The sequence below is a fragment of the Temnothorax curvispinosus genome, unplaced genomic scaffold (assembly GCF_003070985.1).
Source record: "Temnothorax curvispinosus isolate PA1 unplaced genomic scaffold, ASM307098v1 QBEX01002827.1, whole genome shotgun sequence".
Taxonomy (NCBI): domain Eukaryota; kingdom Metazoa; phylum Arthropoda; class Insecta; order Hymenoptera; family Formicidae; genus Temnothorax; species Temnothorax curvispinosus.
Genome location: NW_020212607.1, coordinates 638,446 through 662,972, shown reverse-complemented (window position 1 = coordinate 662,972; position 24,527 = coordinate 638,446). Strand labels below are relative to the sequence as shown.

At 36.1% G+C, this 24,527-nt stretch overlaps 1 protein-coding gene across 2 annotated transcripts in view; it reads right to left on the bottom strand.

Moving 5' to 3' along the window:
* Nucleotides 1–1,204: 1,204 nt before the first annotated feature.
* LOC112451953 (zinc finger protein 628-like) overlaps nucleotides 1,205–24,527 on the bottom strand; it is a 42,448-nt gene continuing 19,125 nt past the window's right edge. For both annotated transcript variants that reach the window (XM_025011891.1, XM_025011890.1), the window contains 3 exons: nucleotides 9,773–10,831; nucleotides 4,559–5,233; nucleotides 1,205–3,797 (listed from right to left, as the gene is read on the bottom strand). In XM_025011891.1, coding sequence (XP_024867659.1) covers nucleotides 3,006–3,797; nucleotides 4,559–5,233; nucleotides 9,773–10,831 — 2,526 coding nt within the window. In that variant the 3' untranslated portion in view covers nucleotides 1,205–3,005. The remainder of the gene's footprint in view (nucleotides 3,798–4,558; nucleotides 5,234–9,772; nucleotides 10,832–24,527) is intronic.

Below are 24,527 nucleotides of genomic sequence, written 5' to 3'. Positions count from 1 at the left end.
TTTTGTATCAAAAATTTTCTTTGTCGCTCTTTTTTATATAGAGAACGTTTTTAATTTTAATATAAAATACTCTTAAAGATCTATTCATTGAACTTTACTTCATTGTTATAACGTTCGTTGTGATTGGTATTTTCTTTTTTCATTTTTCTTTTTTTACCTTAATTTCTAGTGGATTGAAAACATTTACCTCGCGCGCTGCTTATTCTCATTTCCATTGATCCTCCGATTCGACCAATGGTGTCCATGATCCATTACAGAGGTATACGCTTGACCTTGTACGTGCTGTACGCGCGCGTATTCTGCAAATCTGTTATTTCGCATCTCGCGCATCATCCGCTCGAAGCATTCACGCTTCTCCGGGATTATTTCCGTAATCTGATATGCTCCGAGAGCTACAAACCATCACGTACCGGCGATTTGCCATTATTGTGCGCATACCTAAGGTCCAGTGCAACTGGCAAACAGGCCGGTCCGTTTCTACGCGTTTCGCAGGATAACAGGAGTATTATCCGAATCGCAGTAATCGTGGATGTAATTTTAATCAATTTTGAAAAATACGGGTCATATATAAGTTTCAAATTATTTCAAGATTGTTGGAAACGCAAATTGGAAACACGCTGCCTCGCGGGAAAAAAGTTACGGATACCGCGGACTGTGGGCTCGGGCTCTTACAGAGGATTCGCAGAAGCGCGGTTATATGTGAAATCGCAAATTGATACTTTGATAATGTTAATATAAGAGGTAATATATTTCACGTGTGAGCGCGCGAGTGTACGCGACTTAATAAGCATTACACGTATTAATGGCAAAAGTCGCCGATGCCCTCCCACCGCAGCGCAGCACTCCTGAAAAATATGACGTATTGCCGCGAGAGAGTCATTCACTCGCGCTTGAATATTAACGAGCGATTTGTGTCGCGCGGCAGGATTTACGATAATTCCACCGAGAGAGGAACACCGTCGCGGCGGCGATTTATCGTCATTGTCCGCATGTTCTGCCCGCGAGGCACCGTTATATTTTGTACGTGCGTGTCGCGATTGCCCCTTACCCTAAACGCAAAGTATACCGCAGGTGCACCCAGACGCAAAGTGGCAAAGTATTACCAAAGCAACGCAGCACACTTTTAGAGAGGAAAATCTGGTTTTGATAAAAAATAAATAAAACACTGATTTTTCAAGTTAGAAAATATCGAACGTTCCGTCTTTTACATTTTCTTAAGTTTTTTATTATTCATTGAACAGATGACTCGATCTGTCCAACCAAATATAACTGTACAATGTATGCTTATTTGTATTTCGTGTATTTAATATGCTTCGCATACACAGTCAACATACGGATATATATTAAACGTATTTTCCTATTGACATGCAATAATTTTGTAAGTTATTATAAATATATTACTATATCAAATATATACATATCGACATTATAAACGCTTCGATTTTATACATGTAAAAAGTATCTTAAAGTACATGGAGAAGTGCATTACTTCCAGCAAATAATTTTATTTTACTTGTTTTCTTAACGATATCTTAATCCTTGTCTTGCATAATATATTCGATAGATAATCTTTTTTAGTCTTTTGACATTTTTCAATCAGATCTTAAATTACTTACCAAATCTCGGATTCTCGATTTATTTGACACAATTTTTTTTTTAAATTAAAAAAATTTTTAAATTAAAGTGTCTGTTTCCAATAAAATCTCAAATCGCTCGCACGATGTTTAATGCAAGAACACACCATTATAGTTTTTGCCTTTTGAGAAAACGCCTTAGCCATTGACACAAAGTTGCTTCAGAAATAAATTCTTAAACGCTGCCATAGGGATATTTCCTAGAAAAGGTTGTTACAAAACTATTTGCGCTGATATGGAAGCTCGCGTACTCTCCCGAGTCCAGCGAGTTACTTTCAAATACGAGGAGATACTTCCTGCAAACGGCTGCAGACTTTTCGATTGTATTTGCACGTGCCGTGTTGTAACCGACAATTGGACTTGCCGTGTTGCAATCACATGTTGCAGTTTCGGCGAAGGAGCTATTAACCGTAAGATACGCAATAAAGAAACGATGTATTCCTCGAATCCTTTTTGGTATAAGAGTATATAAGATGAAACAGAGATTTTGAGTTTTAGTTTTTAAAATTGAAATACGATATATTCTATATATTTCACGCGTCAATAGATGTATTAATAAATAATGCCATATTTTTCTTCTTTTGCTTCGTTTACTTCTCTTCTATTTTGCAATAACTACCTAATTTGGCACCTGAAAATCGAATAGAAGAAATACAGTATTGTGGATTGAACGAGAATCAAGAATCTGCGAATTTTAAGGTTTATAAAATCTTTTACAAATTAAGGATTTTATAATCATCTACTTAAACTGGATATTTTTCAAATCGTAAAATCGAAAAATAATCAATATCTTTGAGATGCGGGAATTATTGTAAGATGACGACGGATGAAATAAAATAGTTTTGCCAAGTCGGGAATCATCTTCTATGGAAAATTTGGCATCATTTCCTTGATTGTTAAATTCTAAATTGTTAAATATTAGATTAGATTAGAACACGGAGTTCTGTGCGTGTATAACGAGATGATTAGTAATAAATACAGGAACTGAAAGGCATAATGCAATGACTATCGTATCACATCGAGACGCAATCGATACGCAATCTTGCTTCAATTATAACTAACATGGCTCGAAAAAATATTGCGTATTTTTTAATACTAATTTGAAACAAAATTTACTGATGATTTTGTAACGTTACGTTAATATATACGTAAATAATTCCATTCGTCCTAGAAACTTGCAAACGGTTTGCGGTCTTCTTCCGGTCAATTTACTACCGACAAATGCATTTATCATATACCCTATCTACTGTCAAACATTTACTATCGTCATCATAAAAATGGTGATTGATTGGCCACGATAGTATTTTTACGTTATTCTTCGCTAACTTCGCCCACACTCGAGATTCTGTCTTTCGAGCAGGAGAAACCGCGCTATGTGTTGCTCTCTATGGCGACAGCGTTTTTTGAGATCGGTGTCAGAATACTGGACTCCTGATCAGAGTTGGGCGGCGTCAGGACCACCTGCGGCGCCATGCCGCTTTCGGCATCGGCGCGATCAGGACCGGCTTCATCACCGGACTTTGCCGTCATTCCGGCAGTATTGTTGACGATGCACTTTTTAAAGTGGGTCCTCATGTTGCTGCTTTGCGAGAACCTGCCGCCGCAATTAGTGCAGGAATATGGCTTGGTGCCGGTGTGGTAGTTGAGGTGAGTCTTGAGGTGGTGCTTCTTGGTGAAAGCCTTGGAGCACAAGGTGCATTGGTAGGGTTTCAGGCCGGAATGTAGTCTAGTGTGTAGGGTCATGTTGGAGCGGTCGGCGAACGCTTTCTGACAGACCTGGCACTGATACGGCCGCTCGCCGGAATGAGTCCTCAGGTGCTGCTTAAGCAGCATCTTCCGCGAGAACGCCTTTCCGCACTGATCGCACTGGTGCGGCTTCACGCCCGTGTGTATGCGCACGTGCATGTTGTAGGCCACTCGCTGATTGAAGCTCTTCCCACATTCCGCACAGCCGTACTCCTTGCGGTTCCGATGGATCTTCATGTGCGAGCTCAGGTAGCCGCGATCGTTGAAGTACTTGCCGCATTCCGGACAAGTGGCGGCGAACTCCCGCGTGCCCTCATGCACGCTGCGATGGTACTTGTAATTGCGCAGCTGCGAAAACTGTTTGCCGCAGTCGGCGCAGCGGAACGGCTTTTCACCGGAGTGCGTTCGGCTGTGCACCTGTGACACGATCACACGGCGATGTATAGCTAGGCTATTTACAAGGCTACGGGGCCGAAGACAAAGGGCAAAAAAAAAAAAGAAAATTTAGCGTAAGCCGCGTCTTTAACTCTCGATATATCATTTCTTCTTCGTACGCGGCACAAACGCGGCAAACAGAACAGAGTTACTATTTAAGAATATTAGGCCAAAAAAAAAGGAAAAAAGTAGGTATATGTTACGACTTAGAGATCATCAGTATCTCATTCATCATAATCGATATACGACATGAGAGTGTGTAAACGATCAAGTATGAAGTTATATTGTGCCTGTTTGCGCCAGGCATAATGTAACATCGTAAGGAAAGACGGCGGTAATTTAACTGACATTACGTCCAACGTAACTGACACTTAAACTCTGCGAAATTCCGCGAAATTAGAGACTCGCGGTGTCTAACATTAACAAAAAACAGCCGAGGAGGTCGAGGAGGTTGTAATTTGCGCAGTGACTTATGGAACATCATGCGTGATCAGGAACATCATCAGTGAGAAACGGTCGGGATTTGATAGTTTAAGACTTGTGTAACCCAAGGTGATCAAGAATCTATGTTAATAGTGAATAGAGTGAGGCTCCATGAGATCTATCAAGCTAAATCTCTGGTTAATGTGTGAGAAGCCAAGATCTACGTGAGATAATGTCTACGTTTCTGTTCGGGAATCTAAATGTGTAGCCTTTAGACTCTGTAGAGCGTTAATGTCTGATTTAATGATTGAGAAGCATACCTTGAGCGACGCTCTCGTGACGAAAGTCTTTCCGCACTGCGCGCACTTGTGGTCGTCCGTCGATCGTCCGCGCTGCGCCGCCTCCGTGCTCACGATCGTCTCGTCGTTATTGTTATTGTCACTGTTGACAAAAATCCTCGCGATCCTCTCTTCTCCACTCTTTTCCGCGCTCGCCACTTCCGTCTTCGGCGTCTCCTTCCTCTCGTCAGCCTCGATCGTGTCGCAGAGTCTGCTGATCGGATGCGACAGTTCGGGTTTCGTTGGCGTCTGCGGAACCACCTGTGTCGGATATCCCCCACTTTTGCCGGCACTCGCGATAACGCTGTCGTTGCTCGAGGATAACGGCTGCGTGGACGCGTTGCCGACATTCTGAAAGAGGGGTTGCTCATTGCTTCTCGCCTCGTTCGCAGGCGTCGCGATCTGATCGGAGGGTGCGAATGGAATCGGCGATCGATAGATCTCTTGGACTTTCGTTTCCGGATCACTACGTATCTCGTGCGATAATCTCGAGTCATTGTTAAAACTCGTCTCGCAACTGGTAGGAACTTGGAAAGTCGTAGGGCAAAGCCCGTCACTTTGCGGGGCACTTTTCGGATAATGAACGATATTCTTCGGGCTCATTGATATTACCGTGGATCGAATTGGTTCGGCAACCAGAGACTTCTTATGGATTTCCTGTAACAACCATCGAATTGCTTTTTATACAGAATTGATTTTCCTTCTTGGAAATAATTAATTTTAAATAACGGGGTTATTAAACATACATTAAAGTGTCTCTTGCCTTAATTGACGAGACGAATCAATTTGAACTCAATTGACCACAAAACAGAATTCTAGTATTCAATATTTATATTGTTGCATTTATTACTTTAAAATATTATCTTTTTGTTTATAATAAAACATTTAATATTAGAAACATTTAACACGCGTCAACTATTAGAAGTAAAAACATTATACGCTAATGTAATTTTCCTACAGGACAATTGCATTTTTCAATGTATCAACGTAAAATCGGATATCCATTGATAGAAAAACACAATCAATCAAGTCAAACTTGACAGCATTCGTTAATCTTGAGGAATAGCGTGGCGCATTCGCGTGAAGAATCGAAATCGTCACGGTGCATCAGCCGCCGTGTTTCAATGAGCTAGAAAGTGACGTCTAAATTACAGCGCCGTTTGCTGTTTTACAATGTACTTTTAGTCACGCTCGTGCTTTTAAGCAGTCAACTCTGTATGCTCGTTAACTTGGAACGACACCAAAATGTCAAGGTATAGCGAGTTGCGTGCAGACGTGTCCGTCCCTCTAATATATCTACCTATACTCGTAATGTAGAACAAGAGCACGTTCTTCTTGAATTTATTGCAGAATCTCAAGTATTTTGCAGAAAAAAGATGTGACGTGTGTGTCCAAAAGACAAGCATGCTTGTAAGGATGCTGAATTATTATTAATTCTACAATTAATTTTTTATTAAATGTTTGTTTAATCATACAAAAGTTGTAACTGAATAAAATATTAAAAAGATTCATGGGTTCTCTCTCTCTCTCTCTCTCTCTCTTTCTCTCTCTCTCTCTCTCTCTCTCTCTTCTTTTAGAAAAGTAACCGTTAGGCTTCTAATTATAATTCTATAGAAGAAAAATTGTCAACTTGTGCAAATTTAATCAAGCATTAGGAAACAATTTCTAAACGTCACGTCCAGACAACACGGCATAATCCAACAATCGTACGTCGACAGTTTCCTATTGCTAATGCTAAATAAAACGTCTATAGTGCAGCAATAGTCGCGCCCAGGAATGCGTCCGCATAATGAGCAGTTGGAAGAAACAGAAGAAAGCAGCAATTAGAAAGCAGCTGGATTGTAAAACAATTTAACGCTATTGACCGTTTGAATGTAACAGTAATAGTTTATTACACTCGCTCTCGACCCGATAAAGAGGGTGAATTGTTAAGATGTATATTATTCGCGTCTTAATAATCACATTTACGTTCAACGGAAGCCGAATATAAATCGTCGAGATTAAATTCACGAGATAAGATACGTATTCGAACGTACCCTGTCGATTAATTATTGTAATATTTTTGCACCTTCTCTGGATTAAAAGTAACGCGGTAAAAAGGAGGACGTGCGGAATTCGTAGCTTTGGATCTAAACTTTCGCACTTCCATATCGACTTTTGCCATGTTCCGCGTATTGACATTTGCTATGTTTTGCAAAATTGTATACTTTTTTCCGAAATTTAATTTCTTTTATTCAAATAATTTTAAATCAAAGATTAGGACAGTATATATAATGTTTTTAAATTTTAAACTTAAAAAAAAATTAAATGTAGATGAATCTAAAGAGTGAAAGACCTTAAAGAATAATTTGCTGCAAGTTTATTTTGGACTTTGGACAGAGTCCCGGTAGACGTAGTCAATTCTATCGCTACGCGTGAAGAAAAATCATGAGCGCGATCGCGCTGCGTCGTTCTTATCCAGTTGAAATCTTCGCCAATCTCGGCGCAAGCTGCGGGAACCGTTGCTTGCGTAAGCAGACAGTCGTCGCGACAGCACGACGGTCCACGAAATCCGGCACGCATCTCCCGTTGTCGAAAGAGAAAACGTTCCCAGATCGGGCGCGTAATAATAATGCAATAAACGCGCGCGCAGCTGGCATTGCCAGCTGGCGATGCGCAATCACGGCGCGGCGCGCGGCGGTCTGATAAACAGCCGCAGCGAGTTAACTGATAGCCACATTAAGCGGAACAGCATTGAGTTCGAGTGAAGGGCGACAACGCAGCTGGAAGCGGCAAAGATGCGTAATGTACGTGAACGAGGAGCGAATGAAGAACCAACAAATGGTGAACACGAGTCTTCCGGTGTTCGCATTCGTACATGTGCAGCGTTTACAGCTTTCAATTAACTCTCTTAACGCGTGATATGTCACATGTAACGGGTAATCTCTGTTGGCCGTAACAATCTCCCAACAAGTGTTGGCTGCAAGTGTTTGTAGATTTTATTACGTTTCGAAATCTGATAGCTGATGCTAAAAATAATTATAATCTTTCTTCAATTAATTTCAGGAGACTTGGTTTATCCCGCGGATTCCGTGATTGAAGGCATAGGCAAAATATGAGAAAGGAAAGACGTTCTTGTAGTGACAGAGAGGCGTCATTATGCAACGTGTAAAACTAGTTTTCATATTTTCTGCGTTTCGTTACATGTTTGTTTATTCATGAGATTACTCGTTTTATCTGACAACGAAACTTGTAGTAGGTAGGCTGAAAGTAGACAATTTTCAATAAGCAAGTTAATTTAGCTTATATATCACTATGATTGGTTTAAGCGAATTCAATACCGATTCAAATAGGAGATGGAATCCACGATAGAATACAACACCATTTTATCATCGTATGATACTGATCGATATCGTGACTAAAACGGAAATATACATATAATAAAATATGAAATTTAATTCTTAGATTTTTACGATTGTTAATATTAAAAATTATTATTCTGCTGCAATTAAATATAGTTATATATGCACATTTATATATGTTCTAAAATCGCGAAATTTTTCTTAGATTATCCTTAATCTGTTTATTTTTGCATACATTCTATTAATGTATAAATGTTGTTACATAATAAAACACTGAAAGTTTATTTTTGATAACAAAGAAGCGAGGATTATTTTTGTTCAAGGTGCCGACGTATTAAACGTTATGATAGATATGAATCATTATGTTTCCTATAAGCTAGAAAAATGAAATTAATAAACAAATATGAAAATGGAACAAGGGCTAAACAACCATTCTGCATTTCTACGTTAATTAATTGGAATGGCAAAAAGTATCAATGCCGCTGGCTTAGCGACGCGAGGACCGCAGTTTCTATTTAATTAACTCCGCCGTTACTGCGATTTATAGAGATAAGCGGGATATTGAAACCATTTCCTCTTGTTAATCTCACGCGCAATGACGGTGACATATCGAGCGCATCCGTGTTGATGCTTCGTTTCTGCCGCAGTAATTAAGGGTGTAACGGTTTATCTTCGTCTTACCATTTTACGGAAATTGGCTGACCATTTAACGCAAGCCAATCAATCGCGATTAATGATTTTCGATAAATTACAGTTTAAAAATAAATGCGATTTAATCGAAAAAAAAAAATATATATATATATGATGTTTAAAACTCTTCATATAAATGCACTTAAGGAAAGAAATATAAATTATATTATTTTTTTTTTAAATACATGTATCAAGTGCCATATTTTATAGGTCTCATTTGAAAAACGTCTCGTATTCATTAAATATGAAACGTGAAGGTATATAAATGATACTCACGCGCTTGTTTATCGTTACTATTTATGATAATATAAATATAAATCACCGTATATATAAAATACATTCAGTCTTCGTGAATGCTTAATTTGGTCTCCTTAAATTATTCACGAAACAGTGGTCGAATCCGCTTTTTTTCATCGCTTGACCTGTACCAGTTTTTATCACTGATCGGACGAAAACGCGTTCGTTCGATCGTGTCGTTCAGTGTTATTCACCTTGGCATAGTTCCCATAATGGTCGATTCTTTTCGTGCATACGTGGGAATACGGATCCCCTGGCAACGGGATTTCGACAGATACGACGAAATCGTATCTGGCATCGTAATCGAGTATGCACAGCCTACGTTCTTCCCAGTTTTCAATGGTTGTTGTTCGTTGTAAGTTTCGTGATTGGAAGTATCGACTGGAATAAAATCGTCTCCCGTAGCTGTCGTAGCATCATAATGCCTTCCAGAAATAACGGATCAATTCTAAAAGGATTGTCAACGGTGCGCTTTAAGAAACAAGCTGAATCGCTACATTGCGTATATTTTTTTACTTAATTTTTAATCAGTCTCTTTATCAAATTTTTTAAGTAAGAGCTTAATACTGCAAATGCCGAGTATTGTGTAAGGAAAATTTTAAAAGGTCTTTGAAAAATGTGTTTTTATTTCTTAGACTCATGACACGATGTTCACCTTTTAATATTGCTTATATTTCCAAGATCGATTCGTAGTTAAAGTAAGCGAATACGCGACTCAACGTCTTTCATCCCCGGATAAAAATACCGCGTTTACATATTCAGAGAAATAACATTTGAAATTAAAATTGTCCTGAATCAATTGAATTGAATTCGGTTGATTTCGTATCGACGAACACGTGGGCTAATATTTGCCTGTCGAGGTACTCACGTCATCGATGTGACGGTGTGGCACGGGGATGGGCCGCGGGGTCCTCGGTGAATGATGGGGCCTAACAATCTGGCGCCACGGCGACGCGGTGACACGATTCGCCACGTGCCTGCGAGCGGTTCTCCACCTACAACAACTTTCGCCGCAGCTGAGATCCTCGCCCGTCGAGGTCTGCGAGCCGTAATCGTGCATCTCGTACGACCTCGTCTGGCCGACGGTGGCGGTGGCGGTGGCGCACTGCAAGGACGACAACGGCACCGTGCTCCGGTAAGGACACTCGTCCCGCGTCGTTTCACAAGACTCTCCCCCCGATCCTCCCACGAGAACGTCCTCGTTCATCATCACCTTCTCCGTTGAGCTACTCATGTGCAACCTCTCGTATCCCATCCTAATCTTCTCCAAGGTATCCGGACCAGCGTATCCTTCCGAAGACGGTCCTCCGGGGAGACACGTGCCTCGCTGATATAGACTGAAGGACGATTCGTTACTAGGACCTCGTGCCGGATTCTTGTCAGCAAGTATCATCGAGCCGTGATTCTTGTCGGAGGGAGGATCACCCGTTGCTCTATCCTGATGCAAGAAACTGCCGACTGACCACGCGCTCGGACAACCGGAACCAAACGACGGGCCAGGATTGTTGACTTCGTGAAGCGCTCCGATGTTTCTGAACACATTTCTATTGACGTCGTCCGTATGGAATATTCTGATGTAGGACTCCTTTCTGTCGAACGGGTCTTCGTAGGACAGTCTTCTCGATCGGTACCAAGGATACTGATCGCATTGCAGGTACTTGGGGCTAACTTTAACGTCCTTAACGTCCTCCAGCTTGCAGTCCGTTGCCTGCTCGCCGCAGGTCGTCATCACCGGCACCGGTGGAAGCCGGATGCGCAGGGCTTCGGCAGCGCGCAGAAACGCGTCCAGTCGCATCCGCGGTACTGTAGCGCTTCCGGTGTAGACGAACCCGAGAAGAGCCGCGAGTTCCGGCGCCTCCACCTCGGCGAGGATCACTGTGATCGGCTCGCAGTGAGCGGTGACTTTGCTGTGCGCCAGCAACACTTCCTGCAAACGAAAGCAACGTTCGTTTGTTACCGGAGTAACAAGAGAAAATAACAATGCTAATAGGTATATTACAGGGTAAATCACTGAAGGTGTTGTAATAATATTCCTGAAATTTAACGAGATGTGAAATTTTTATTTTTCAGCGGTATAAAAAAATGCATGTATAAGCATGTGTAAGAAAATATTCATAGGAAAAGTAGCAAAATATTAGTTGGCTGTATATCTATATCTCGCGGGTAACATATTGGATAAAAAACAAGAGCACGTGTTGATAGAAATGTTATTCTAGTGTAGAAATCGTATAAGATAATTTGCGATAGAGTTCCTATATTGATTACTTTACAACTTAACAGCGCACAAGTAATGACATGTATCAAGAACATGTATCGAGTTATGGAGAGGTTAATGCACGCTGGTTGCATATGTGGGCCAAATTTTATTAGTGCTCTCATTTTGGAGAAATATATACGCACATATATTTGCTTATCTGATATAACGGCAGTGATATGCAATAGGGAAATTTTACGAGAAGTGATGTTTTGAGTTTTGTGATTACTTTAACGTTATAAAATATATCAGAATAAATTTTCTTTTATTTTGAATGTAAAATGCAACTCGAGTTCATAATTAATTAAACTATAGTTCTTTATCATCTTGATTGCTCTCTGACTTGATTTATCAAAGCTCTTATATTTTCTCAAGAACTATATTTATATTAATGTTTTAATATTTTTTTAAACTCGGATAAATTTTAAAACTTTATACGGAATAATAAGAAGCCGGAATCATTTGTAGATGAAATAATAAATCTAATTGTAAAGAATAAGAATCCAAAAACGAAAATATTCTGATGGATCCACCCGTAAATATACAGTTGGATTAATTAGAAGACGTGTGAAATCGGCTTCCGAATTGTTCACATTGCAGCTTTATGCGCTCGTAAATATCGCGCGCTTGATTTACTTCAGTCTTCTTTCCGTCGTTACCCGCGCGGATAATGAAACATGGACAACAATGAATTACGAGCATTTTCATTGTTGTAAGACTGAAGATCGTGCGCTACATCGAGATAACTGTAATTACGCGACTGGCGGTCGCTTCGACGGCTCTTTCCGATTTTTTAAGGCAATAATTAACCGTTATTGGCTGATCGCCGACCAGATCAAGAAACCAACTTGAATTAACCTTTGCCTTCGCACAATGTTGATTATGTAAGAATCGCCGTGCATTTTTGTCTCATTATGTAATATATTAATGGAAGATTAATACATTACATTAGCGTAAGATTAATGTAAAATTGCGCATAAAAACAAATTATAAACCTATAACCTTAATTTTTATATACAAGGATTGATACGTTGTGTTACATTAGATATCTTAAAAATAATTCCTGGGCCTTTCTAATTTTGAATTGTGTCTTTATGTAAAAGTACTTGAAATTTCTACAAGACTTTAATATTTTTTTACTTCCGGATTTCTTGTTGATATTATGTTTGCCACGAGATTTTAGTCTTCAATCATTCTTCTTCGCGCCGTTTCGCAACCGTTTTAACGGATCGTTGGCGTCGAAAAATGATGAGAGCATCATTCCTGCACGTAGAACGTAAATTAAATGTTGGCTTTCAAACCGGCCCGCGGCTGGATGCAACTTTGCTGCACCGTTGTGTCCAGTGGCGTAGGAAGAACTTGCAAATCTTTCACAAAGTCACTCATGGATCCCAGGGATCTATGGATTTCGTTTTTGCAACAAACATCAATCTCATATATCTATAATTATTATTTAACAACATAAATTTTATAACTTGAAAAAAATTATATTGTGATAAAAAATACTAGGTTCTAATTGTTCCAAATTCCAAGTGCTTTTAATCAAAAAAGTAACACGTGTTATCAAAATTCTACTCTAAAGATATTTTTATATTAAAGATTTGGTATACAAAAATTACTAAATTTAAATTTAAAATTACGGTTTATTTCTAATTTTCTTCTATAATGAAAAGAAAGAAGAAATAGGTTTGTGGGTTGCCTGTTCCTATATGCATCTGTGTCTGCATATTCTTATTATGCGATAGCTACACCCCTGTGCCACAAGGCCGCATCGGCTTTTTCTTCCTCTATGCGCTAGAAGTGCTCTTTCGGACGCAATTACTTAGGGTTAGTATTTGCGCTTATTACACTTGAATCGTAAACATTTCCGGAAACGTTGCAACGCCTTCAGCCAGAAGTATTCCATCACGAACACGCAAGCGAATATATAATCAAATGCAAATACTAACTGAAAAAGTAAACCTCTTTTTCTTTTCCCGATTGCAGGATAATCAAGGCTAATGCACGGTGGTTATCAATGCACCTTGTCGATGTAATTAGGGATATAATAAGCACTACATTGCCTCTATCTCGTACATATTTTATGAACTTTCGCAGTGCTAGACGGCATTAGAGAGTACGGTACAGATAAATGCAGTATCTAGTTTTCTACAAAGTTTCTTACGCGTAGTCAGATAATTCACATCTTGTCGTAACGATGTCTCTATCTAAATTCTATCTAGCTAATTGATCTCTGCTAATTGCTAATAGCTAAAACATTTTCATTCAAGTATGCCATGAAATGGCTATCAAGAGACACGGTAATGTCTTGGGTCGTGAGTAAAACATGTGCATAAATCTTCACATAAATCAAAATATTTTTCTCAGTTCATACAAATTTACTTAGGAAGAATATCAATCTGGAATATATTCAATCGTTATCATATTTATAGTATCTCATCTTATCTCTGGTTTCCAATAAATCAGTATATTTCACAGTTTTACGATACTTTTTTTATATTAATTCGCTTTTATATTAATACATAGATAATTTTCTATGTAAAAAAATTAATTTGAGAAGGACTCATTTCCAGAATATTTATAATATTACGTATCCCAATCAGATTGTAAAACGTTTCCTTGAGTAATAATTATTTCGAATAATTTGACTATTTTATATCAATTTATAATTAGAAATATCCACATCAGCTATCTATGAGCAGTTACTGGCTTCAAGCTGTGCGAAATTCTTAAGTTTGCTTCTATTAATTTATATCGATCCATCACGCGCGAAACAGCGATTACATGATTGATAGATTCGGAGAATCTATCAATCAATTACGATAAATATTACAAATATGTGCAGATAATATCTGTGATCGGTAAACGGTTTATGATTTTAAACTGCGCGAAATTTTTTAGCCTGTTTCTCAAAGATTTATAGATCAATCTATTGTACATGAAGCATCGCAGTCGGGATCTACCAATTAATCAGAATCATAGTGATATTCTGAGGAGTGCGCTTTCCACATCTGATGCGATCTCATCCGATCTATATGTTACGAAATTCAGGGTGTGATCGAGAACACCGATTAGATTGTCATAATTACGGTAATCCTGTATCAGTTTTCGCGGCGTAAACGATCAAGTAAATTTTCGTTCGATCGGTTTTAAGTGTTTTAACCTCCCGTAAAATAACGCGCAAAATTTCGCACTTATTTCGCGTAATTGTAAGTGTTCCACAATATCTCATGTGCAACAGTGTGTTGCAGCACTTTTGCAAACGCACACATCTCACCAGGGGACGAATACATAGGAGGAGTCGGTTCCTCAGTTCGCATCTGATGGACTGACGTATGAATAGAAACAGATTTAAAATTTTCGCACAGCTTGAAATCAATATTAACCGTTAAGTAATATTCATAGAGAGCAGACGTGGATATTTGGACTATATAAATTGATAAATATCGCGAGAGAGATGATGATCGTCTTTTCAAACAGAAAGAAATTTATGGATCAATATAAATAAAATGGAACAAAAATTATTGTGAAATTAAAATGCGAGATTTATTAGAAATCATTTAGAAATTTATTAGAGTTTTTTAACATATAGATATAAATTTTTCGGATATAAACGATATCTAGAATCGTTATGTTTGGATTCAGACTACTTCTGGTCTCACAATCAGCCTCGCGATCTCGCTCACTGGGCGGTTCACGATAATAAGCAGAGCGATTGTTATTACAGGAAAAACTCGGGATCTGGGTTTTTTGGTGTTTAGCGCAACACATTTTGCACGCCTCGTTATACGGTGCAGACGGCGCAATTACTACTCGTGGTGGTGGTGAGCAGTGTATCCGCGATACAATGTAATGGTAAACGAATATCACTCGGTTTTTACGATATCGCTATTCGCGAGAAAGCATCGTGAGTAAGCAGCGCCTATACATGTACATTCGATCCGCGCGTTCGCGATATTGCACCCAAGACCGATAATTATCCGATTCCGACGCCGAGAGAATGCCGAGAGCCACGATTTAATCTACGAGTTTACCGCTTGAAATTATTCGAATCAGCGATCACGTAAGCGCAATTGCAAATAATTACCGCGGCGAGAGGGGCGAGAAGGGACGATCGGCAAGCGTAATCGTTAAATGGCACAAGCTCCGTTTAAGGGTCCATTTGCACGATATAACATCACGTGTCGTCAACGTCATCATGTTGAAATATTCCGTAATGCAATCTGAGTGGTTGTAATCCACCAGGTTGATTCATGTTATACGTAATGGCATCGTCAATTTACTGCCATGCCGCTACCGTTACGGTTGCGCTATATACTAGAAAAACATTTTTATGTAAGCGAGAATAACTCGCATGTAAATTATGTTTCCGTATTGAAGTAAAGGATTGACGGGCCTTTCCATCTAACATGACGATATTAATAGTAATAAACGATAATAAATTTACGTATCTGCGATCGGTCTCTATACAGCCACGTCACCGTTGTGTTTTAAAATATGGAACAGGAACAATGTGATCGAAAGTGAGAGATACATAAAGATGCTGTGTACATAAACATGGAATTGAGATAGGATAAATAAGAATTATACGACATAATATTGAATCGATTGTTGATATCATATAGATTATTTAATTCTAATTTATCCTCTCAGTTTTCATCTACGTTTATATATATATACCTAATACAAACGTCTCTATATATATTTCTCCAAGTCTTTCGATCATTTCATGTTGTTCTTGTTCCGTAATTTGAAACACGAATCTGTAGAGACCAGATTCAAATCGATTGTTGAGATTGTGTCATAGATAATTTAATTCTTATTTATCTCAATTTGTCGACATTGCATCTTCAGTGCAGTATTTGTAAAACGACAGAGAGAAAGAGAAAGAGAGTGCACAAGACAGATGCGGCCGTACCGCAGTATTTGTCTTTGTGCAAGAAAGGATAAGTGATGGTTAAGAAATGGTTAACGACCAGCTCATACGAATCGTAACGCGTGGAATTTAAACGTCTCTTACGCACGCGAAAGGCCGGAGCTGTAAACGTGATGAGCGATGAGGCGAGTCGCGAGCGTGAAGCGTAACGATTTCTGCCGACGTGAGATACAGGTATCACCAACAGGTATCAAGAACAATATCCGCCATTAATCATCCACCGTGAATATCGATAACCGGCCGCCGAACGAACCGCATTAGTGACGTAGGATGTTAGAAACCGCGCCATCGGTGCCCGCGGCGGATCCACGACGAGGATCTCTAACGCGATTGACCCCTAACACAGAGAGGGAATGCAATACTATTAGAATACAATAGAATGTGGAGAATTAAAAAACGCAATTAATCTTGATCGACTGCAATGTTTTTCATGCTTGCAATTAATAATATTAGCGCCTTGCTTTATTCAAATTTATAAAATTCTCAATTTTACAGCAGGTAAAAAGAGAACGAAGGGGAAGGGAACGAATCACTAATGAATCGAATTTTAAATGTTAATACAGATATTTGATAAAACAGGAATATATTAATAAAAAGTTAAAAAGCGACAGGATATTGTAGCTCGTTTTAGTCTGTAATCAGCACATGCAGATTTTAAGGTAGAATTCAATTTATAATTTTATATGCCGTATATCTTGATATATCTGTGTATTTTAATGCATTTTTTATGTTGTATTTTAATTCATCATATAGTTTTTGTATTGTACGATACATAAAAGTGTAAATATAATCCTATCCTAAATTCTGACGAATTAAAGATCGTCTAAAGTGGGTTTAGGACATCATAATGTTATCGTCATAACAGAATAAAGTAAGTACGTTATAAAATGGATCATAAAACTTTGGGCTACTTTAAAATGTGGAACGTGGCGTAGCAAATTCAAAAACAATTGGGTTCTTAATATATAAATTAAAAGGTTATACTTTTATAATAATTATTGCAACAAGAGCTTGACTTGACAAAGTAGAAGGTAAAAGTAATTAATTCCTCGATTTTGCCGACGCGGTTACCTGCTCGAATGGTACTTTTTCTGTCAGCAAAACATTAACGCTGTGCAATAGCTTTAGGCATTGAAAGGGCTCAATTGTTACGCTGTTGTGGATCGGCTGATATATGATTTGTAATACTACACTTATCTGTTATCAGTGTTGTCGCGGTTACGCTCAGTTGCCCAGTTATTTTTCCAGCCGTCATGTCAGTACTCTGCGCAGTTGCACTTTAAATGAAATAATTTGTCATTGCAACGTTGTCTAGCCTGTCTATCTATATCCCTTCAGTGCAGAAGATACAACATCTCGGTAAAGAGACTTCGGTCATATCATGTTATGACTTGAAATATTAGCCGAAGCTGAGGCTTCCAGAACCGGTATATCAAGATTCAATATTCCAGTTCCATGCATTATATCTAAAAAAAAAAAAAAAAAAAAAGGAATTCCTCTGAGCTCATCGCCACCAGTCAGTCAATCGATCTTTATGTGCTAACACAGTTATTTGATATGCAACTCTAAACCAGTAATACAGATTTATCTTGTTCGCACGAACGGAAGGACGGTACGGTGTTCGTAAGACAGCATGTTATTGGCATAACAGAATGTAGACCCCGCGTTCTAAAGTTAATGCGCCAGATTGAAAAAGTTACTCTTGTTAGCGTCAGCTTCTCTACTTTCCTAGTTATTCCTACATGCCGAAGTAGCAATTATACATCCTGGATCGAAACGGATGTAAACTAATAAACGTGAACGCTCACGTTTGCAAGTGATCGATATCGACGTATTTATGCGATATCTACGCCAATTATACACGCAACGACTAGAAATGGTACATTCGAAGATCTCGCGTCTAATTATAATCTTACAGACCGAGAAAAAATAAGTGCCTAATGATTTTTAAAAATAATTTTTTAATATAAATTTTACTCCTTCGATACAAGACTAAAATACTTGATTATTAATTATAATTAAAAATTATGAAAGATTTATTAAACATGTATATATTTTTTATATGTGTGCATAAAAACGTATATACATATTAATATACAGGGTGTCCAAAAAATCGCCTACTCCACTTCGGGAGGTGATTCGGGACCCAAAAACAAGCAAAAAAGTTCATACAAACATAGGTCCGGAAATGAACCGTTTCCAAGTTATAGCCACTTTTATGTTCAAAAATCGTAAATTTTTATTTTCAATTTTTTTTAATTACAATTACCAAATTCTTTCAAGTTTTCGTCTACATTTCGAAAAGACGCTATTCCCGGTACATCTCGATTTGGAAAAGACTGGATGTATAATCTTCTTGCCTTGGGAGCATTACTTTGAGCAAGACCATACATAAGATGCATATCAGCTAATTCATTAAAACTTAAACGATCCATTGATGAATACGGAAAGATTAGATACAACCTAAAAGTAAGGAGTTGTTAAATAATAATTTAAAACTTATTGAAAAGCCGTGATTTACTTACTGATTTTGAATAAGCGTGAAAACAACTGATTTCAAGTAGCCGTGAAAACAACTGATTTTGAATAGCCGTGAAAACAACTGATTTTGAATAGCCGTGAAAACAACTGATTTCTTTTAAAAATAATGTAATCGTATTTACAAATATTGAAAAATTGAAAAAAAATAAAAAAATTAAAATTAAAAAAATTAAAAATATTTAAAAATAAAAATTTTTAATTTAAGAAATAATTAAGAAAGAGGGATGTCAAGCAGATACTAAATTACGATTTTTTAACATAAAAGTGGCTATAACTCGGAAACGGCTCATTTCCGGACCTATGTTTGTATGAACTTTTTTGCTTGTTTTTGGGTCCCGAATCACCTCCCGAAGTGGAGTAGACGATTTTTCGGACACCCTGTATATTATGCATATTTTTCGAAAATTATTTATATAGATATATTATTTCTCATATTTTTTTATTACAACTTTTTTTTTATAAATTCTTTCTTTCTATATTAAAATAAAAAAATTACGTAATGTAAGCTCACCTATGCTTTGTATATTCGCTCAATATCTATTACATCTCTATCTTTATTTCAATTTAGTATTTGTTACGACTTATTTTACTTATCCGTATGATTCGATAACGCGAATGTCAAGGCTCCTATTCCAAAGAGCAGCTCGCGATTAGTTATGCATTTAGAGGTAATGCTCTCTTTCACGTTGCCGGAAGTTTAGATTTACGGAATTACACGGTTGATTTGAAATATTTCTCCTATGGCAAGGATAGATAATTCTTGAAACCGGTCGCTAACGACAACGATATTTGAGCGTAACACGCGACAATCACGTCCTCGAATTATTTATTTATCTTATAGCTTATATAGCTTAAATACTAATAAATATATTACGCTTATATTGCACGACATAATATTTACTCTAACAGACTTTTATTTTAATTTGAAATTTGATTGCTATTTAATATTTTAAAATTAAAAACTGATAGATATTTAACATTAAAAATGGATAAATTGTGGGCACGTGATGAGCTTCTATTATATTCTCGCTGAAGAAATATTATTATGCAATAAATATATAATAATCCTTATATACATTCATGTAAACATCCATTAATAAAATTTCCGTCAAAACGTACATATTCTTTCTATATAATTGCGCGCACATTAATTTCTCATAAATTTTAAAGAGACCTCCTTTTACTTCTTGTATTATGAATATATCTGATAAACAAATTAATTGATTTATCCTGCCTGTCATCAACCAAACATATCTATATATAGATACTCTAGTATATGTATAGGTATTCTAGGTCTTCAACTCGCCAAATTTAAATGCAAGATTTATAACGTTTCGATAAAAAAAGGCGATACATAAGAAGGCAGAAGAATTCCAAACGGGATGTCAAATAGTAAACGGACAAACATCCTGAGAATTACCGTAGTCGCCAATCTTATTAACTTTATTTCGCAGAAGTGATTCGCGTATATATTTGTAAATTTATTTCAAACATAATTCAGGTCAATACAAAGAGTAATCTTTTTGGTGGAACGACAGCGGTATAAATAATCAAGTATAAATAATGTGCATATTTGTATGTAGGTAATCCTACGGAATGGTATTCTTTCGAATTAGGGAGCACTGCCCCGAAGTAATGTTAGAAGAGCTTCAGAGCAGCTCTGATTTGCATATATAAGCGATCCAAATGCGTGCCGAGGATATTGCCAAGCGGCGTGAATTAATAGCTGCCGTGATCGCGGACGATGCTTGCTGTAGATAAAACGTGCGAATATCATTACGACTCTCTTAGCTCTCAACGTACATTTGCGAACGATTGCGATCGATCGATCGCTTCGTTAGACTTTGCAACGGCTTTATAGAATTTAACGAACGTGCTCTAGGCAAAATAAAATCAGATTAGATCGTTCCATTGTGAAAAAAATCTTACGAGACATTGCTATAGCATTATATCGTTTTCATACATCTATATAAGTACAATCACGTCATATATGTATATGTATATCATATACATATAACATTTTATCGCCTGTTTATATAAATATTAGAATAAAAGTTAATGTTTTTTTTTGTTTTAGTTATTCTGTTTTGCAGAAACTTGGAAAAAATAATTTTTACCTTATTTTATTAAAATTATATAAAATTATTTACATTTATATTTATTACAAATATATGTAAATATTTTTTCTTAAAATGTATATGTATTTTCTTTATTTAGATCAATTTTGAGCTTCTCGATCTTTTTAAGACACAAATACAACATTTATTAAAAAGATACATTTATTATGTAATATATAAATAAATATCAAATTTAACCATACACACACACACACACACGTATAAATATGCATATCCATTTGAATAACCATCGGTACATTTCTTGTATCTTTTGCTTTATATATATATATATATATATATTTACACTCAAGTTTTAAGATTTCGCGCATTTACAATTAGTCAAACCTACCCAAGTAATAAAATAATATACAAAAGCGAAATCTATGTAGATGACCATGTCTCTTTATAATGTTACCATCTTTTATGATATTACTCTGCTACTTTTAGCCACAAATATACAAATTAAAATTATTATCTATAAAAATAAAGAAATATATTTAAAATCGGAGAATGTATATGTATATATTCAATGATATAAAGAATAAAAGAACTCTTACTAATTGTCGCACATTATGTTTAAAGTTCAAGGGCCTATAATACGAGGAAGAAGAAAAACTATTCTTTCATAATGCGTCGAATTAATAGCCCGTTACTGTTAGTAGTAATGGACAGCTGCTGGACGGTCTTTTTTTCCGTCGGTATTTCTAACGAACTGAAAGTCTATTATCTTCAATTAGCTTCCTCTCCTAACGGGTGTCAAGATTTTTTATGGGTTTAAAGGTGACTATAAATTTATTATACGTACTCAATGAAGGAACTTTATATAAATCATATTCTGACATCGTTAGGCGTTGTTGCTTGAAATATATTGGCTATTTCAAAAAATTTTAGTAGAAATTAGTATGTTGAGTTAATTATTTTATGGATTAAACGTCGACATTAGCGGCTTTGGGATGAATTCCGACTTAAAATACTGCACTGTTCGATCATTCTTTATGATAACAATCTTCTTTCGAGTTATATAAGTTTCCCATAAATACAGAATCTAAGCATTTATGATTTATTAATCTGATACACGTATTCGATAATTTAAATATTATATATGTTTTAATATATTTTAATATCTTTAAATAATTTTTAATACGTAAATATTTCAAAGACAGAAATAAAATTAGAAACTGGCAAAACAAGAAGCAACTAAAAATAATTAATTAGTCGATTTCTTAATTAAATATTGTTTCTCACAAATTATATCCTTTACTTACATTAATTTGGATCTTTTTGATCCCCCCATGATGACCTATCGTCTAATTATTATAATTCGATGGTGAATTTTAATTCTGCAGTATTTAATTAGCATTTCCTGGTATAAGTAGATGCATTGCTGCGGTTAAAACGTTGCCATCGGCATGACATTGCGGTTCTGTTATACTATCTCTTCTATGTATGTCGTTAATGGCTCGTAGTTTATTATAATAATCTTGGTCTTGGCTTATTAATGTCGAACATATGAATGTGATATTTTTGAAATATATGAATGTGAAATATATGAATGTGATATTTTTGAAATATATATTAACGTGACGTATGTAGCTCCAGCAACATATATTTTTTATTCCAGTTTTGTTTTCTGATCGTTTTGATATCCTCAATAAATAGGTAAATTAATCGATCAAATCAATTTCTTTTTATAAATAATTCTATAAAAAATAGCATAAAGATTTGAATTTTAACGTAATGTCTAACAAAACAACACGCAAATGTTTCGTTCGATAACATTCTAACCATATATATGTTTATAAACATAAAACATGATTCTTTTCAAAGACATGTTTCATCCTCTTAACATGCGTAAGCATTTATAAAAAGATGATTATTCTATATTACAACATTATACTCAACATTCATCAAGATACGTTCTTCTTTGTAAGATTACATCTTTGAATAATGTGTATATTATAAACTTTTCGAATGTTTGAATCTCAAGGCACAATGTGTAAGTATGGCTCAACATTCAACAATAAAAGAAAACATGCATGCAATGGAAAGATATTTTGAGCCACAAAATCGTATAATACAGACGTGTCGACATCTTATCTCTCGATTAATGTATGAGCAGTACCTATACATACTATCGTGAATCATCAGTTCGTCGCTCCCTTTCAAGTTACGATAATCTTAATTAAGCAATGAATATGTGATCTCGTGCTGTGCCGGCATCCTAATGATGGACCGTGTCATGAGAAACACGTTCTCGGCAAAGTGCTTACAAAAAACTTACATGGCATGGACACACCATAATCTGCTGCGGAAAACCATAACTCCTCATCACACACAACGTTTAAAAGTTTTTTGTTTCTATCATGTCTTCGGGAGATAAACCGTGAATTCTTAAATTGCACGTTTGCATAGTCGGTGAACGTCCGTATGTATATGTACGTATACTACGTATCTTTTCTTGATTGACTGTTAACACATATTTATGCTCAATTTACATATGATTTTGTTATTATTTTTCAATATTACAATATAATCAATAATGTAATATAATTTTGTATGGAATAAATATTAGTTCTAGTAAAACCTGTCCAATGTAAAATGATTTGACGTGAAAATAATTTAAGAATCACGTCTTCCTAGTTTTTATTTACATCAATAAACCTTATTTCTATAATAAAAAAAATTAAGTGTCTTTAAAATATTGTTTGACAATTTAAAAGTAATTTTCTTAACAACAATGCGCATCTTGAAGAATCGGATATTTATAAAACACATATTCCCTTTGTTTACTAATAAAAGTTGAAAGCTCCTTCGAAAATAAGAGATAGATATAATCCAATTAAATTCCGTGTAATAGGTGCAACGCTTGTAAAAAGCATATACCTACACGTACACTATAATCTACTCGCGCTAAAAGACCATGCATAACTTCTCATCATTGGCAGCGTTTAAACCTTCTTATCCCTATTACCTTATAAAAATAAACCGTGATCTCTTAATCTTTTTGCATATAAGACTATATACTGTTTTTTAAATAGTTGTATATCAAAATTACATATTTTTTACATATAAGCAGGAACATATTATTATAATAAATAATCTTTTTCGTAATTGATTCATCTAAAAATATTTGAAATTAATATTGTATTTTTAATCGATATCGAGACTTTAAGAACTCGATACTATTTACCGTCATTATTTATTCATATTTTTTAACGGTAAAAGGAAACTCTTAATCTAAGACATTTCTTTTAACCGTGACTGTTTATGACAGATAAAAACGCAATCGATCATCCACCCGAGATTAACGAAAAAAAAATAGTCCAACCATAATTACCCAAAAATATTTATAAGGTCGTTAATGTTAGCGAGGAGCTATAAAGAAGTCATAAAATGTCGCGGAAGAAACAAGCCAAATGCATACATGCATAAATCCCATTCCGGGTTGTATAGCGCGCGCGAATTCGGTTTCTGAACGTAATATTTTTCTTGATTGTGGACAATTTCATCGTAACTAATTAAATGTAAATTAAATGTAAATTAAATGTAAAAAAATTTCAAATAATTTTTTGTGTTAGCAATCCAACATAAAAAATAAAATCGAAAATAAATGATTGTACGCGTCTTAAACCGGTTTGAAATATCTTTCAGATTCTAGATCCTTTGTTGCGAGACGTGTATCATAATATCACAATTTATTACGTTTTCATAATTCTCTTGTATTAAGAATACACTGTATGTTAAATGTGTTTCATTGTGACAATACTTTTTCACT